Source organism: Sinohyriopsis cumingii, chromosome 3, assembly GCF_028554795.1.
Source record: "Sinohyriopsis cumingii isolate HCF-2022 chromosome 3, ASM2855479v2, whole genome shotgun sequence".
NCBI classification, from domain to species: domain Eukaryota; kingdom Metazoa; phylum Mollusca; class Bivalvia; order Unionida; family Unionidae; genus Sinohyriopsis; species Sinohyriopsis cumingii.
The window spans coordinates 100,811,118-100,829,406 of record NC_142963.1 but is presented as its reverse complement, the minus strand read 5'-3'; the positions used below and the strand labels follow the sequence as shown (position 1 = coordinate 100,829,406).

The following is an 18,289-nucleotide window of genomic DNA, read 5'->3' as shown; positions in this document are numbered from 1 at the left end:
CAGAGTTGTAATGTTAAATTGTCCTTGTCCACTAAGTTCCATTTGATTCCTACCGTGTTTCCTTTTACTATTGATGTTCAAACTTTTGCCTTCTTGTATACGGATCATTTCCGGGTGTCGCGATACCCTAGATTACTTTAAAATCCCAGTTTCACTTTTAAATTTAAGCTGTATAATCTTTGTATACTTCTCTTTAATTTCTTTAATTTAACAAAATTGTATTTTGCTTCGCTTATTCACTTGCACCGCGATCGTACTGCCTGTATTTAAATCGATGAATAATTTACCAAAGAAGTCTTTGAAAAATCTTTTATAGAAAAAGCAAACAAAAGAACAAATCGACATTCAGAGAAACTATAGCGTATTTAGTAAACATTCTACTCTCTGAGTTCAGGTAAGTTCAGAGGAGGCCCTAAATAAACTGTCAGCCACTGGAATCTCCTCCCCAAATCTGGAGCCCGATTTAACTTGGCGCCCTAGGCAACCGCCTAGTTCGCTTATATGGACGGGCCTCCATTCTATGACACACTAAGACAGTTTTCAGTCGTTAAAAGCAAATTGAATTCTCTACAATTGATGGCTTAAACAATCACTGACGCACCAATTAAACAATACGAAACGATAAATTTCGTTGACTGTAAATTCTCAGTATTTTTTGTTTGATGAAAATTCTCTAGTTTGAAGCAGTGTAATGTCAGACACCCCTATTTTAGACCTAACTCCTTTACTCCGCCATTTAAGCAAGGATAATAACCAGAAATGAGTCAACCATATTATTTATCTTCCTGATATCACCAAACCTATAAAAGCTTGGTTAGGAAACAATACTAAAAACTATTAATATAGTTATAACTTGGGGACTTTATTTGACATCCACCCGCTCCTCTACCTGTATATGGATGAGAGAGTCATAAATATTAGTACTCATGGAGGAAATTTCCATACGAATAAAAAAACGATAAAATTTTGGGTGGAAATACAGTTATGTATGGCATAACATACCGAAAGACGGAAGGACTCAAATTTGCCACACTTCTGACAATTTTCTTTCGTTGCGAATTTATTGGTGGAAGTGTGTGATGTAGAGGCATGACATGAGGCCATGTAGAGGCATGACATGAGGCCATGTAGAGGCATGACATGAGGCCATGTTGAGACATGACATGAGGCCATGTAGAGGCATGACATGAGGCCATGTAGAGACATGACATGAGGCCATGTTGAGACATGACATGAGGCAATGTAGAGGCATGACATGAGGCCATTTGGTCTGTTCGAAACATGTAAGGTCCAAATGACATAAAGTCTCGAATCTCTCAATATTTCTCGGTATTGCCTCTGCAGGAAACTCGTGAGAGTTAAACTTGTTGCACAGTTTGTTATCAAGCCGGTATGAATTGATAAAGAGTCAGTAGAAAATTGTCCTTGGCTCTCTCGCACTCTGAGCCCAGGTAAATTTTCTATGGACACAGCATCATTCAATCCCAGGTCATTAACAAGCTATGTAATGAATAACCTCGCCGTAAGAAGAGTGTAAGGTAATTTTAAAAATTTCAACAAAAACAACAAGTGGTCTAAAAAGTGAAATATGACATTTTTTTATATATGGTGGGTGGTTTTACAATGCTTGATGCATTTACAACAACGACACTCAACAGCAGCCATATTAACAACAACACTATATTAAAATTAGTCTGTTTTGAGTTACAACTCAGAATTTCATATGGAAAGAAAAATGATTAGGGAAGAAAGAATGGCAAGAAGGAAAGAAGGGTCAAAAGATCCCACGAAAGTGAAAATATACTGTTCGAAATATACTGTCCAAATAACTCAAATACTAGTAACTGTGATCCAGGAAAAATTAAATGTTACTATACTATTTGCTTACCCATATCCCCTGAAAATGTGTACCCCCAACCCCTGTCGTTTTAACAAATGAAATCATCAAGCATATATATACCGTGTCCGAGTGGTCTAAAGCGCTCTCCGTTACGGATCACTGCCATCTAACCTCTGTCTGCGTGGGTTCGAGTCTCGGATTCGGCAAATGTGGGTATGTGAGAAAGCTTGCCAGTAGCTTTTCGTGGGTCGGTGGTTCTTTCTGGGGTTTTCCCGGGTTTTTCCTCCACCATTAATACTGGCCGCCATGCATAACTTATCGTGTGCTGAAAAATGGCGTTAAACCCTACAACAACAACAACAAAAACAGCATTTACAATTTGCAATCTGACTTTCACCAGGGAGTATCTAACAATGTCGCCTTGTTGTCATTTAAAGTCAAACGGAAGTTTTCAGTGTAGGCAACTGACTGTCCATTTTCGATTCCTGAAAAAGTCCATATTTCAGTGAAGGGGTGATATCCGTTGGACCACACATTCATAGACGGTAAAACTGTTTTGTCTGCATCCAATATTTGAAATGTCTCGTTTTAATATTTTAAAAGATATTGAACAAAATAAAAAGGGCAAGCTGTTAACTTTTATGATCATAGATTTAAATTCATGTACTTCACAAAGTGACGCAAATCTTCAGAATCATTCGTGGCTTATTGAAGACGATGCTTATAACACTCTAGCTGGCCTAAAAAATAGGCTCGCCCACGCAAACATTGCAGCCGTGATTTTACCGTTTAAAAATCGACTTGAACTGCAAACAAGATGATAATGTTAAATACCCCATGGCCATAATGAACTTAGAAGTTATACATTGATGAATATAAAGATTACGTTTTGTGCATAATGTTATATCCGTGATACTTTTTGCTTTCAAAATCGGTAGAGGAGTTCAAGCTACTGGGGTGGAGTATACGAATAATATATATTAGGATTGAAGATTTCTAGGACTCGCCATATTTATTATAGAAATTGAAAGGAGCCCAAGGATTGTTTGTATTTGGGTACTAGATTAACTCAAGAAATCTATACTACAAAGCATAAATGTGTTGATGAGTTGTTAACAGTTTACAATCATAACAGAAGCTCAGAATGAGAGCACAAATAAGAAGCTGTAATAAATGAGACAGAACAAATAATATATATTTATATATATTGGAAAAAGACATCATGCGCAGAAGTAACAAACAATAATTTAAAAAATCAAAGACAAAAAACTTAATAAATTTTCTACAAACAATAATTTTGAAGCCTTTATTTCTAAATATGCATATTTTTAAAGTACTTTGTACTGGTAACATGAAACGATTTCGCTTATTTCCAACTGGGATCAATTCAGCAACTTGAAAATTTATTATTTGTATTTAATATCGGGAATGATAATATCTGTACCAGAGAAAAGTGTTGATGATCAATTACAGTTATAAGTTAAATACAACACCATTCGCCGGCAGCTCTTGCTCAACACTTCAGGCTTTTCTGGAGAGACTAAAATTATTCAATAATGGCTTCCAGCTATGTTTCGCTTGTTTTCCAGTTCAATTCAGCAGAACTCTTCCTCATGCTATATTTGTAAAAACGTATTTTCTGTTTGTACGTCTATATAAAATAGATAACTTGAATCTGGAAACTAGATTAAGAGCGTTCCATAAAAAAAAGTTATGGACATTCAAGAGCTCCATGATTAAACTCAATGAACATAAACATGATTACTATAGGAAATGACGGACATAAACATTGTTTGCATATCACTACTTACAAAAGAAGGTTTTTGTTTTAAGATTTACTTTCGCTCAATACAACACAATATGCAACGTGAAGATAACCGCAAGTGGCGAAATTCCATTTCCTGTATGAAGCAATGAAAAACAAATCCAAAGATATGTCACAAGTACGTTGATTACAACACTATTTTAAAAACGGTTGACGCTTAAGAACCTTCATATTTTTCGTCTGTTTCCGGTATGTCCTCTCCCATAGGTTTCTTTGATTTTAGCTGAATCAACTCATCGCTTTTGTACCGTTCCAATCCGAATTCCAGTTTTTTAGTAGGACGCCCCCTTAGCTCGGGCCAATCTTTGTCTGTCAAACACTTGAACTTACTAATATTTGTATCTTCCATCTGAGACACTTTTGAATATTCTCTGGAAATTACTGCCTCGAATCTTCTTGCTATTTGTTCCTTGTCAGCCTTTGTCGAGGATGATGTGAAATTTGAAATGACGCCACCTCTTGGTGTTTTCACAGCTTTGGGGTAATTGTACTTAGAGAATCTGTTAACTGGTTTAACATTATCGAATGGATAGTCATCGCTGCTGATTTTGGCAGGCTGCAACATCGTGATAAATTTTGAAAACCTGTTATCCTTTCCAGCGTGACCTTCATCCAGAAAGCTCTTACCGCAGTATGTATTATGACGCTCAAGAAGTTTTGGATCCATTTCTATGACTTCGGGAATCTTTGTCACGAACGTTTTCTCTCGATGAGAAATTATTTCGATCTGTTCACGACGCAGACTGGCTTGCATTTTAGGCAAAAGCGGAACTTGGGGCTCTTGTTTCTCTTGACCTAATTTGTACTCCGACAAATGATATATGACCTTTGAGCTTGTTGGTCGTCCACTATCAACCGAAACAACAGGCAAGTTCATATTGGCTACTCGGAGTTCATCGTCTTTTTTCCACTTGTGTCGCTTTCTCTCTTGCAACATCTGGAAAGCCCTCCGATTGAAGTCCAAAGCCAGTAGGTTGCGACTCTTGTTCGTCTTGATGGCTTCATATTTCATCACAAGCTGCCGGCGTTGGCTCACGTTTTCATACAAAATAGCCTGAGACAACCGGGTCTTCGGTAGGATATCTCGAAGACACAGATAATGTTTTATACCAATATTTCTAGTGTCTGCTCCTTTGGTGAAGGCCAGATTTTCTGGCGATATTTCAAAGCTCTCCACATGTTCAGTATTGGTGTCTAGATTCATCGTGTCTTTTGTTTTCCGTATCTAGCTACGTACACGTTGAAGTATCTTCTGCTTTTCTACCAATTTAATCCATACCAATGTCCATTCCAGTATTTGAAACGGTCGTCGAATGCGGTGTAAAATATTTAATGTCATCTGTTCAGATATAACTCCATGCAAATAAACTGCATGTATAAACAAGTATACAGAATTATACCTTATCCGTCTTTTAAAAATGTGCTGTATCACCATAAAATTATGTGGCAAAATGAGCATGCTAAAATGTGGCCATGTCCATTTAAAGAGCCTCCTAGTCGTCTCTAAAAAATTCTATGACATTAGTGTCGCTATCGCTTTAAAGAACTCATGATAGTGAAGAATTTCAATGCAGGGTCTTCAATACAATCCATACCATGTGCCAGCAACCTGGAGCTCGAATAATATTTCTGCCTTTTAAATCAATAGCTGCTAAATGGGTTCATTTGCTTATATTGTTCTATTCCATGTTTATTTAATGAGCTCTTTGTCGCGATCTGAATAGAAATAAAGGTTTTGACAAGTCATCAACGACGTCGATTAATGACGTTAAACTTTGTATTATCAAAGGTAGCTTAAACAAAGAAGTTCCACATGGATACACCTTCATACAATTCATTTGTATCATCTCCTAAGTCAGAGACATATATATATATATATATATATATATATATATATATATATATATATATATATATATATAATGGTGCAATATAATACTGAGAAGAAATTATTCTATAACGAATAACCTTTGAATGATTTATATGGAACTTTAGCCTAGTGTATAACATATGCCAATGGAGAATGTATGTTAAACAAATACACAGGTATAAATATCGTAGTCTTAAACTGAACCCGGATTGTCTGTCTCACAGTCGGGCGCATATACTACTAGCCCAAAAGGTCCGGACTAGCCAAGTTAGTAAAACCTTCACAGAGCGCTACAAACAATGCCCATGAAATGAGCCAGGAATACCGTATTGAAATCCATTTGTAAATTGGTTTAAGTCGCGGATGTTTTTGCACGTTTTACGTTTAACAATCGAACAGAAATATGGTGGTCAGCATGGGGAAATGAAATCAGATATAAATCAACCGTTTTATTTGCCGATAACTGTTATTTTGAAACATGATTCTTTAACATTGTACCGTTTAGTATCCACAACTCCATTTGTGATCAATACTTTATTGATCAAACCGCTTGCAGATCTGCTGTCTATTGAGTGGAAAGCATATTATCTGATACTCTTACCCATTTCTCTTCTCTGTTAAATAAGAAGCATATGGAATATAAAGATAACATTGCATGGATAACCAATAACGACTATTCAGAAAAATGGTGACTGGAACAGTGTACGAATTTTAATTGGATTTTCTTTTCATAATTTTGTATGCATACATTCAGGTAAACAGTCTTTGAATGTCACACGGCTTGCTGCAGTCGCCGTTAAAATTCAACGTCATCATCATCACCATCACACAATAATCATTACCATCTTCGTCATCGTCACCATTATCATCTGGCGTACTGAATCATGCAATGAAAGGTCTAATATGATCTATGTTATTTCTCGCTAGTCGTCTGTAGTGCATATTGAATCACAGCTGAGAAGTACAGTTGATATTGTGCCACAACAAAAAAATCAAATTTCCCCGTCTTAGTGGCGGTGGAAACAATTAGCACATTGCGTGGATACTATCTTCCTTTTCGATCAGACAGTCTTCAGACCTCCTTAGTTCTCAGTAACAGAACACGAATGTGATTTAATTATTGCTGCAATCAATATAAAAAAGCTAGATTGTTTTTGCAAAATGTGTTGTAACAATCTAACTGCAAAAGTAAGTTAATGCATCGTAACTATCACGTGTCGATATATATAAGCTCGCTATTTGCTATTGTTCTTTCTTTCTGATGCACACCAATGTTTCTCATTCCATCACTATATGTTTTCGTGCAAACCATATCACTGAACATGTCACCCTATATAACTAAATAAGATATAAAACATTCTGAAAATGTCCAATTTCGACCAAAGTTGAACTGAAGAGTCTCGCAAACCACATCACACCTTCGATGGATTGCTGAACAGTTGACACTGGTAGTTATTTCACGCTCTAGCGTTGCAGATATTGTGATCATTCCAATGTCTGTCCATCTGTCTGTCTTTCATCACATCTCCTAGAAAAGCAATGAAAAGAAATGAACTAAAATCGGTTCTTGACTAGTTCATATGGTAACAGAGCGCAATAGGGGTATTCAATTTAACTTCTCACCCTGGTCACAGCCCAGTCTTAATTAACAAGTCTTGTGTGCAAGTAGCGGTGTTCATTTAGCTTATCTTCCAGGTTTTCAGTCGTAATTATATAATGCATGTGATGCTGATTTGTATTTTCATTTTCATGAGTTGAAGCCTGAACCCAAACCTTTAAAAATCACTAAATTGATTGACAAATGGATCGATCAATTAATCAACGTGGCTTAATTTATGTGCATTTGCAAAACGTTAATATCATAATACACTAATGAAATTAGATTGGTTAAATCCAGTCACAACATCGGCTCTCTTTTAGAACATTTGGAGATTCGTTCTCCTTTCACCGTGAGTTATTCTCAGAACACAAAACCATCGAATTATCAATAACCAATTTTTTTTTAAAGTTACGTAGTGCGCGTTATATGGATGTGTTTCCCCAAAACACCGTTATGTTGTTTCACAGCCAAATTACCTCAAGTCATACAATCTGATCACAAAATTCATTGGGAAGAAACTATGGAAAGGAATCAGTCTTCCTATTCTAGCTCTGAAAATTAATGAAGCTCAAAACACTTTCATCGTCGATATCCTGAAAAGACAAGTTACAGAACATTTGGACATAATGATCCTCTTTATTACCAATCCAAAGCATCATCAACAACAAATCAGCAATTGAGCATCTATACCATGAAAATCTCTGAGGCATATTATTTTAAATTTGAATGCTCAGCATCTCGTAACAACGAAAGTGGCTATTGTCAACAATCAGTTTGGCAGGTCACAGTAGGTTCTGATCGAGTACCACCAAATTACTCATCGTCTTAATATGCATTTCTTTCTGACGACAAAACGATATCCATTACTTTTCATTCCTGTTTGTTTTCGCTTGTAGGCGGATACATCGCTCTCGCTTATATGGAAGACATCCACGAAAACGATCGATTCTAAAAGTATTTTCGCTACCCTGTGGAATTGAATGAAGGATTGAATTTACTGTTTGTTTACTCAGATGTGGGCGTGCACAAAGTGGTGGGAAGCACAACTGCTGCGTTGCTGAGAGTCATTCCTTTCAAAGCTGTTTCCGCCATCGCTCTTTACGAAGAAGCTGGAGACACTAGTCGATCTCACCGAGAATTTGTACATCCACATTATCGTCCTATCTGCAGATCGTATTTTGACAGTGTTAACATTAGTATAAAAGAAAATCTTGGACAAAATATTTTATTCTTAAAATGAATCGTTACGGTGAAACTACATTTTCAAAAACGATTCTCCAGTGAATTGTAACAGATGCATCATGTGTAACAGTGAGGCTCTCGGCAATGAGGACATGGTTTAGGAGATATGTTAAAGTATCATTTTCACATAGAAACAATCATCTTGTAAAAGATGGTGATTCGAGAAATGCACACTTTTAAAGATTCAGCTTTGACGCAAGGAAAATAATTTCTCCACAACGTCTTCATTAACAAACAAATTCCCACAAAAAGCTTTTATGAAAGCAGGAAAACGTGTTGTTTCAAACTTGGAGAAACGTTTCGAGTCGCCCAAACACACATATAAATTCGCTTCACTCTTCTAGCCAATACTTTACTTCGTCCTCTATGCCACAGCAGAAAAGGCAGAAAAAAGACGCTGAAACATCTTTAGAGCTCATAAACACGTTCAGAAAAAGAATAAATCAGAAGAGCAGCGGAGAGAGAATTAGAGGTTATTGATTACTAACTTAAAAGTAAGGAAAACTGATGCCTCTAGATTCTTCAAAGTCAGAACCACCAACGATGATGACGATGCAATAATCCCGATCTGCAGAATTTCATTCCGTCTAGTCTTTGACTTCCTCAGCACATATCGAATTTGAAATCAGTGGAGAAATTGAAGATCATATCAATCCAGAGTGAGATGCCTGAGTGGTTCCCATAAACAATTTCATGCGTTCGTTGTTAAGCGAAGTGTATTTGCATTTGAATAACAAACTAGTGAGCAGTAGTATGGGTTCTTTCTCTTACAGAGCTTACCTTGAAAATCTCTTTACGTACGGAAAAGAGACCAAGAACACATCGCAATGTTACCGTGGTATAGAAATTTGACACATTGAATGTCTTCAAAGAGTTGACAAAAACTGACGATACTCGCTCGCAATACTGTCTTAAACGACTGTCGAAAGAAGATCAAGGAAGTACGCAGTTTAGAAATGATGGATCGTTTTCATTGGGACATGTGAATGCAAAAGAAGTATTTATTGAATAGAGTGAATGTACGCCTGAGACTAAATCGAAGTAGTACCGTGTTCCATGTCATGGCTAGTGCTAACGAGTACAAAGCCAATCTTTACTTGCACCGTGTGGAAGTCCTACCCAAAGTGGGAGTTACGTCAGTCAGACTCTGTGCAGAACGGCAGCTAATAATACATGAAGGCGAATTGAATTTAAAATCTTCGCAATCGCCTCTGGACTCCGATCCAAATTTGAAGACCATGTTTTCCAAGGACAACTACCAAAAGGTGCGCTCATTGGCATCTTTTCGAGTTCCAACAATTCAATGTGTCCACGATAGAAGTCACCTGAGACAGCCATGGTTTCTGTATCAGACCCATTGAACATAAGGTATGTCCGAAAATTCTCTTGATATATTACTTGACACTATTTGAAAGCACAGGCAGCCGGTACCAACATCAGCCATTTTATTTCGTAAGACGATTATGCAGGAGGATATGTTCTGTGGGGATTCGATTTCACCTTAGACCGAGGCAGCGACGCAGCACACTTATACACTTTCAAACTAGGCCACCTTCTTTTGGAACTAATGTGTGCATTAGCTCTGGCAAATGCGGTGAACCGCATCTTGCATGCAACATTTGACATTACTTTTGAAAACAACGGTTTGACTCAAGTGATCCTAGACTATTAGAAAAGATGAAATATGAAGAACCATTGGAGACAGGCGACGAGGACGTATTGTTTTAATACAAGAAAACAGTAATATGGTCAGCATGGCCAAAATAAGAATAACATTTAGGCTCCATTTTGCAATTGACTTGAATGAATCGTAAATCTGGCCAGATGACATTATTTTGGATGTCAGATAAATTATCCTAGTCAGAAACAACGCGACAAATGTTAGATGATAAATCAAGAAGAAAAGTTGGAAGTGTACCTGGAAGAGGTATGTACTTTCATCTCAGAAGAGACGAGTTTGAGAAAGTGTTAAAAAGACTTCCCTGTCCATTCCATAACTCAGCTGACTTCTTTCGAAACGAAACATATCAATGGTCTCTTGTAACAGAGTACAGACACTACTCTACACTTTCATAGACTTACTTGACATATATTTTCAAGGAAAAAGTCGGGTGTGAATAATGACATATTATTACACGTGGGAATAAAATGGAAAATGAAAACTGGGAATTTCATTACCTTCTGAATCACAGTTTGTACACAGCTTCTTGTAATCGTGTGGTGTGTGCTAAAACTGAACTTATACATCGAAAACCTAAAGACGTTCAAAGCATATCTCATCAACACAGACGACTTCAGGCATACTCAATCTCAGAGCTATCCCCACCGCTAAACAAACTTTAAATGGTACCATATTTAATAAATTGTCAAACACAAAATCGTAACGACAGATCAACAACACCTCCAAACCGTAATACTCTCGATAACCTCCTTTCTCAGTCTTCCACTAACTCTGCATAGTGTGAGATGTATATAAAAAAAGAATTTCTAAGACTGTCCTCACTGGTTATACTAGCTGTTTAAAAATGACATAAAATATATTAGGTATTGTTGAAAGAACTTTTAATTTCCTTTTGTGCTTTTATTGATATGTATATTTGGGTTATAGAGTATACAGCTTAGATTAGCTTCAGATGTACACCTTTACAAAATACCGCTAGCTCAGCAGGGACATTTTCGCTTCATAGACTTCAGAAGTAAATTGTAAAACAAGAGCTGATAACATTTGACATTTTATTTATTTGGTAATTCATTTATTGCATTTCAGAAACTAGTACTGTCAAATCTGGCAAAATTCGATTTCCGTATTTTAATAATTGCTGAAGATTCTAGTGTATTTTAGACTAATTCAGGATGATTTTTTGAGCATATAGGAGCAGTCAGTTTGGTCAGCTGTTATGCTCTTAGATCACGTACAATTTCCAGAAGTACGACATCCAATGAAATTTCAGCCACAGTAGATGAAAGTAACACTGGGATATATAAACATCCTCTTCATGGCGCATGCTGCGAATGTAAAGGTCACCTTATACCTGTCACTCTCTCAGAAGTTCATAATATCTGTAGAGCCCATCCCCCTCCAAGTCTCTGCTTCTTTAAGCAATAGCTATATGTAGAGAGAATATCTTTCAAAATTCTATGCAAGACTAGACCTTTTCAAATTTGGGAAATATAAAACAATTTCAAACTATGATCAATAGGAGTCTTACAGCGACGTCGAGGCGGGAATCTCCTGCTCCCTGTCCTCCATTCCCGCCTCAGGGTATGATCAATTAAGAAGCGAGCAGAGAACACATTAAAGCGTCGAACAGGTGCCTATTACCAGTTCAACGTTTGATTAACAAGTACGAGGTGTGTACATTAACCAATTGCACAGGTCCAACTGGTCGAACGCGACTTTAATTCAAGGTCGATCAATCAATCAATCAATCAATCACTCAATTAATGGTTGACTCGTCAGCATCTATGTCCTTTCTAAATCGCAATTGTAAGTGATGCGACGGTTGATTTACACCGATAGAGTCATCACCTGATCATGAAGAAGATGGAGAGAAGAAGTCAACGATTTTTCTTGAAAATGGCACAATACCTGGTGGAATATGTCCTGCACTAGAAAAGTATAAGGGAAAGTGTAGAATGAGAGTAGAGACAACAGTAACAACATAGGCAAGCGCAACAGTAGCATGAGAGAGAAGAGGTATGGTATAAGATGGAGACAGAGAACTTTGCTTTTTCTTCACATAGAGGCGTCCATGTGACTTAGTGAGACATATGGTAAGACTTTGTCATCCTGGAAATAAACGATAAAATGAGAGACTATTCAATTTATTCCCAATTTTTGTTTGTATGTTTGTATATGTTTTGTTCATGGTTTCTTTTTGGCCTGGCAAAATTCGTTTTCCCCATAGTAGTATTTTATTAACTGGTAAAGATAGTGTACATTAGACTAATTCAGGCTGATTTTCAGACCACATTGGAGTAATTTTGGTTAAGATCATGTAAATTTTCCAAAAGTACAATATCCAAACAAATGTCAGCCACAGCATATAAAAGTAATATAAAGGTATGCCAACATTCTCTTCACTAAGCATGTTGCAAATGCAAACAACTTCACCTTTCACCTGTCACTTTATAGGAGTACATATTATTTTACAGAGCGCCCCCAGAGTTACAGGTATGTTCCCAACAGGCATCATCTGGCGAGGGAGATAACATCTTTAAAAGCAGGAAGGACCCTTATGAGAGAGTTCATCAATGAAGAGGTAGAGAAGATTAAGATGGCATGGGCAGTGGAAAAGAAAGAGAAGAAGTGGGAAAGGAGAGCGATGGAATTCCGGCCTCTCAACCAAAACTGGATGAAGTCGCGGAATAAAATGTGCCAGTGGGGCAATACCAGTTGGATCATGGATAAGGAACAGCCACATTAGCAGCGGCCACAACGTCAACTAAAATTACCTCTGATTACCGAAACAGAGGAATGGGAAATGAGAGTGGGAAGACCGATGAGCCTAGTTTAGACTCGTGGAAAATTTGAAAGAACCGGTGAAGATGTACCGGAGGTGCAAGCCCTGTTGAAGAAAAGTAGTAGAAAAAACCGTAGGCCCTTTTCGAACCATCCAGATCTCTAGAAAAGAAAAATACCAATCTTACGGCCAAAATTGTGTTTTTGTATGTTTTGTTTATGTGTTTGTGTATGTTTATGTATGTCTATGTTTAAACTAAAACACGCAACCTCCCACCCATTCTCTCCTCTGTGTGATAACATGCTGCAAGGTATTGTAACGTGCCTATAAACACTCCTACCCTTGCCTGTTTGTGTGTGATTGTACTTTGCTTGTGTGTAATATTATGTTTGTGTATATGTAAAAAACTCTTTCCCTTGTGTATTATGTTTGTGTGAGGGTAAACTAATGTGTGTATAGACGCTTCCTACAATTGTGTGTATATTATTTTTGTGCAAGAATCTATGTACATTTCATCACCCTTCCTTAACATCCCACCTTTCTCTTTTGTGGTAGCGTGTTAGTATGTATGTAAGTAAAATGTGCGTATAAATACTCCTATCCTTTACGTTGTAAGGGTGTTTGTTAGTTTGTAATTTAAAATGATAACATTACTATTCCCGCTTTTACCCATGCAACTTTTGACAGTCAACTTTGTCCCTAAAATAATTGTTGTCCCCCTTATACCATCCTCATATTGAACATATGGACAATTTTAAAATAGGATTTCCACAAGTCTTCGAAGTGCCTCCAGTGTAACCTAAGGACCAATGCTAATTCTCTGTAGTCCCCAAAAGCACAATACGTAACCTAAGGACCAATGCTAATTCTCTGTAGTCCCCAAAAGCACAATACGTAACCTAAGGACCAATGCTAATTCTCTGTAGTCCCCAAAAGCACAATACGTAACCTAAGGACCAATGCTAATTCTCTGTAGTCCCCAAAAGCACAATACGTAACCTAAGGACCAATGCTAATTCTCTGTAGTCCCCAAAAGCACAATACGTAACCTAAGGACCAATGCTAATTATCTGTAGTCCCCAAAAGCACAACACAAACATTTTTGGGTCAATATCTAAAATGTTTGTCGCGTAGGAGAATGTATTTATCATTATCATTGATGCACACAAACAATGGAAAGTCAGGCAAGCAGGTAGATATACGTATGGGCATAATGGACGGTCAGGAAAGCAGAAAAATAGATGCATGGGCAGGATGGAATGTCAGGCAAGCAGGTACATATACACATGGGCAGGAATGAATGTCCGCAAAGCCGGTAGATAGACACATGGGCAGGATGGAATGTTAGGAAAGCAGAGAAGTATGGGCAATTTGGAACGTCCGGCATTTGGGTAGCTAGACGTATGGGCAGGATGGAATGTCAGGCAATCAGGTAGCTATATACATGGACAGGATTTAATGTCAGGAAGGCAGACAGCGACGTATAGGTAGTATGGAAAGTCAGGCAGGCAGGTAGCAAACGTATGGGCAGTTTGGAAAGTCAGGCAGGCAGGTAGCAAACGTATGGGCAGTTTGGAAAGTCAGGCAGGCAGGTAGCAAACGTATGGACAGTTTGGAAAGTCAGGCAGGCAGGTAGCAAACGTATGGGCAGTTTGGAAAGTCAGGCAGGCAGGTAGCAAACGTATGGGCATTTTGGAAAGTCAGGCAGGCAGGTAGCAAACGTATGGGCAGTTTGGAAAGTCAGGCAGGCAGGTAGCAAACGTATGGGCAGTTTGGAAAGTCAGGCAGGCAGGTAGCAAACGTATGGGCAGTTTGGAAAGTCAGGCAGGCAGGTAGCAAACGTATGGGCAGTTTGGAGTATATTGACATGCGGGCAAAGACGTAGAGTGTCACTTGTCAAAAATATCACATGAAGAATGATCTTGTTAAAAAATATTTCATTTTTTTCACTTTGTGTGTGTATGTGTGTGTGTGTGTGTGTGTGTGTGTGTGGAGAGAGAGAGAGAGAGAGAGAGAACTGTCCTGAGATAAAAACTGGACTTGCCACAGGATAATGCAATAAGAAGAGATTTTAAAAAATTCATTCAATCTTAACCCTATTAACTTGTGTACCAGAAGTGGACTGTTTTATTGCAAACTTAAAAAGGGCCTGGATGAGGATCGTCCCAATAGTTTTATCACTCTAAAACTTAATTGTAAAAACCAAAACAGAACATCAACATATTTACTGAACCTCTTTAAAATCGAATCAAGTGAACTACTGGATAGGATCAAACTCATGCCTGGTATTGTGTGAATTTGTTCAATGCAACTAAGTATCAGACTTATACCAGATATTGTGTCTCTTGTTCAAAGCAACATATAAAGCTACTTATGAATTAATATTTCATAATGTATATATCGTACATGTATAATATGTATATCATCAACATCATATAGTCCGCTTGTAATAACGAAGTATCCCTTGCCAAATTAATCAAGTTATATTAGAAGCAGGTCACATTCAGATTCCGCACCGTAGTATTTGCTTGGATGATTCATGCTGGGTTACACAAATGATAATAATAATAATAATAATAATGATGATGATGATGATGATGATGATAATAATAATAATAATAATAATAATAATAATAATAAAACCACTTTGTATTACTCACGTATGTAATATATTTTCTAATCTGAAACAGTATAAACTACGACCGGGCTGCTTCTCCCCTACCCTTTCCCCACCTGACATTATCCCCTCCTCTCTGCCCGTGACTCAGAGACCATAGCCCGAAGTCTTTGACATACATTGTTTTGTCTTGGCGCTATGACTACATAGTTTTGTGACATAAGATACACGTACATTCACCTATTGTTTACGCTTCTTACTCCTACCCTCACCCCCGCCTTATATTATCTTTACGAGAGACCAAATTAATTACCATAGTAACGTGAATTGTTTCGTCGAGTGTTAGGAGGAGACAGAGAAACATATGTACGGATGGGCTGATGGACAGACATGCAGATGGACGCTTCTTCGATAATCCAATACTCTTTACTATCGTAGAATAATAATAATAATAATAATAATAATAATAATAATAATAATGCATATTCTCAACTAAAAATATATATTCATAGAAAGTAACTCTGTTGTATGAAAGTTACTAGAATCAAGCCTGCCTCCTTCCCTCTGATCAGGTATGATTATAAAGAACAACCTACTATCACTAACCTTACAATGCATCCTTTGAAGTATGTAACATTAATGTGAAATTTTACAAATCAAAAATAATATTTGTTGAAAACAATTCACAGTTCACTGTTATAGTCATATATGTATTTATATATATTGACTATTAATGTCCATCGAGATGAGTCAATAGACCCTACATAAATAGATTAATGGTTTGTGACGCCGATTAGAGAGACTGTTGTTGCGCGTCGTACAGGAGCAATATACACACGTCTACATTGTTCATGTGCTGGGAAAAGACATCTGATAAATCCCGATGATTCAAGACGAGCCTATGAAAACAAATCACACTTCTATTGATGAAGTTACCGTGAAAAGAAAACAAAATAGTTCGGATATCTGCTGAAACTTTGCCTTGTTTTGGAAGCAAAAATCGAATTTATAACTGTTCCTTTTTTATTTTACATCAAAAATAGCCGTTTGAATTATAAGCATAAATACGGAATCACGGAGGTAATGGCATACTACTGTACAATGGTAGAAGACAATATTAAACATTCTAACTGATTCTTTGACCGACTGTTTTTTGATACTGAATGTCGATAATATGATCCGTTCATTTGAGCTTGTTTTGAAACTATAAATTTGGCTGATTTATTAAATATTCAACTGTTTAATTGTACGCACCAACATAACAATTCCTGGAAGTATTAGTACAGAGGAATCATTTCTTCGTATGAAATAATTGTTGGTTCTCTTGACATCGTTGACCTCTGTCTCTTTACTCTCGGAATCTCTCGGTGTTGAAGCATTTCAGTAGAATGCTTCCAAATATTTTGTGGTCTTGACAATGGTCTAAAGTGCATTGCATTTGTGAATCTAACTGACTTTTGCTGCTGTTGCAGCCTCTGTTGATGTTGACTTGTTGTCTTCTTGTTTTTTGGAAATACGGCTGCTGACTGGGACCGTGGTGTCAGGCCACTTCCAGACGGTTTAAGGGGAGGAAACCCCAGACTAGTTGCCTGTCTGGTCTCTACAGCTGACTGACTCTTTTGGGATTTTAAAGGTGTTCTAAGAGATTGAAGCTTGAATGCACCATCATAAGCTATTCTGGTTTTCTCTCGTGGCAGCCTTGGGTAACTAAGATTAACATCATTCGATCTCATATGCTGTGCACGTTTTATGTTTGTTATGTACGTGTTGAGAGGTTCGTTGAATCTTTTTAGCGGTCCCCTGGCCCCTTTCTCCCCAGAATTAACGGATAAGTTGATTGTTTTCATGGCTGTAAATATCACAGATTCTTGGTCTCCTGACGGTGAGAAGTGTCCTTCTGAGGAATCCATTTCAGTCGAAGAGTTCTGACAAGAAAACGTCTGATAAAAAGACATCGTTTTGCTTCCAAGAAATAGGGGTCGGTCCTTTATAATCTCCTCGCTGAATCTATAAAATCCGCTTTGGCCAAACGTCGGTGAGCATGGTGGGTCGTTTCTTTTAATATTCACCAACCCGTCTGAGCGGGGTAGGTACACATTTATGTACGAATCAGCCCTGGCTAGCTCCATTTTTGATGTATTCGGATGGCCTCTCAAATTTATATATCCTGTCTTAATCAGCAATGCTAAATGTACGTATGGAATTAGCCCTTGTTTGAACGCAATATTTATGTCTGATACACTCTTGAAACACTATAATTATAAACAAGGTACCTTTCACAAAGTATCATTAAACACCAAACGTATGAACTCCATCACTTTCCTTTTGGAATCATTCTGTCGATGCATATAAAATATATACTTCCAGCTGGAAACTTCAACACTATTTCTACTCAGAATCAGTTTACGATTGTTTTTCGTTTGCTGTGGGTTTTTTTCCTTCGCTAATCCCACCAGCAAAAGGTGCTATTTCTTATTTTGACCCATGTTGATTTTGACGAAGACAAATGTTTCCCCCCCCACTGCAGTGGAGGGATATAGCTTGTCATCCACCACTCATCCTGCTCAATGACAAAAACTGTGTCCTTCGTGCCTTTAAAACCTGCCAAGGAACGTGATTAGTGTGTAAACCGATATAGCGGCAGCTTTAGCTTTGTGACGCTTTCGAGATCTTCATAGCTTTTCATCGGTGTATGCATATGTTACATTTAAATTGTTTACCAGCAATAGGCCGGGTATATATACATGTCGGATCTATGAATACATTTTAAAATCTGTGTTGAGTTAATGCCCTGAATTATTTCTTAGATAGACCTACGGAGGTTATTATTCC

At 37.5% G+C, this 18,289-nt stretch overlaps 1 protein-coding gene and 1 long non-coding RNA gene across 2 annotated transcripts; both read right to left on the bottom strand.

Moving 5' to 3' along the window:
* Positions 1–3,132: 3,132 nt before the first annotated feature.
* LOC149803401 (uncharacterized) lies at positions 3,133–5,260 on the bottom strand. Its single transcript, XM_089951404.1, has one exon. The coding sequence runs from the start codon at positions 4,867–4,869 to the stop codon at positions 3,823–3,825; it is 1,047 nt and encodes a 348-aa protein (XP_089807530.1). The 5' UTR covers positions 4,870–5,260; the 3' UTR covers positions 3,133–3,822.
* A 5,836-nt stretch (positions 5,261–11,096) lies between these two features.
* Positions 11,097–14,368, bottom strand: LOC149803400 (uncharacterized). The gene is made up of 2 exons (XR_016420212.1): positions 13,890–14,368; positions 11,097–13,639 (listed from the first exon to the last, which is right to left on the bottom strand). It is a non-coding gene; the product is annotated as an uncharacterized LOC149803400 (long non-coding RNA).
* Positions 14,369–18,289: the final 3,921 nt, after the last annotated feature.

Bases quoted from the DNA above. Each gene is read 5' to 3' on its own strand.
- LOC149803401 (XM_089951404.1), bottom strand. From the start codon at position 4,869: ATGAATCTAGACACCAATACTGAACATGTGGAGAGCTTTGAAATATCG.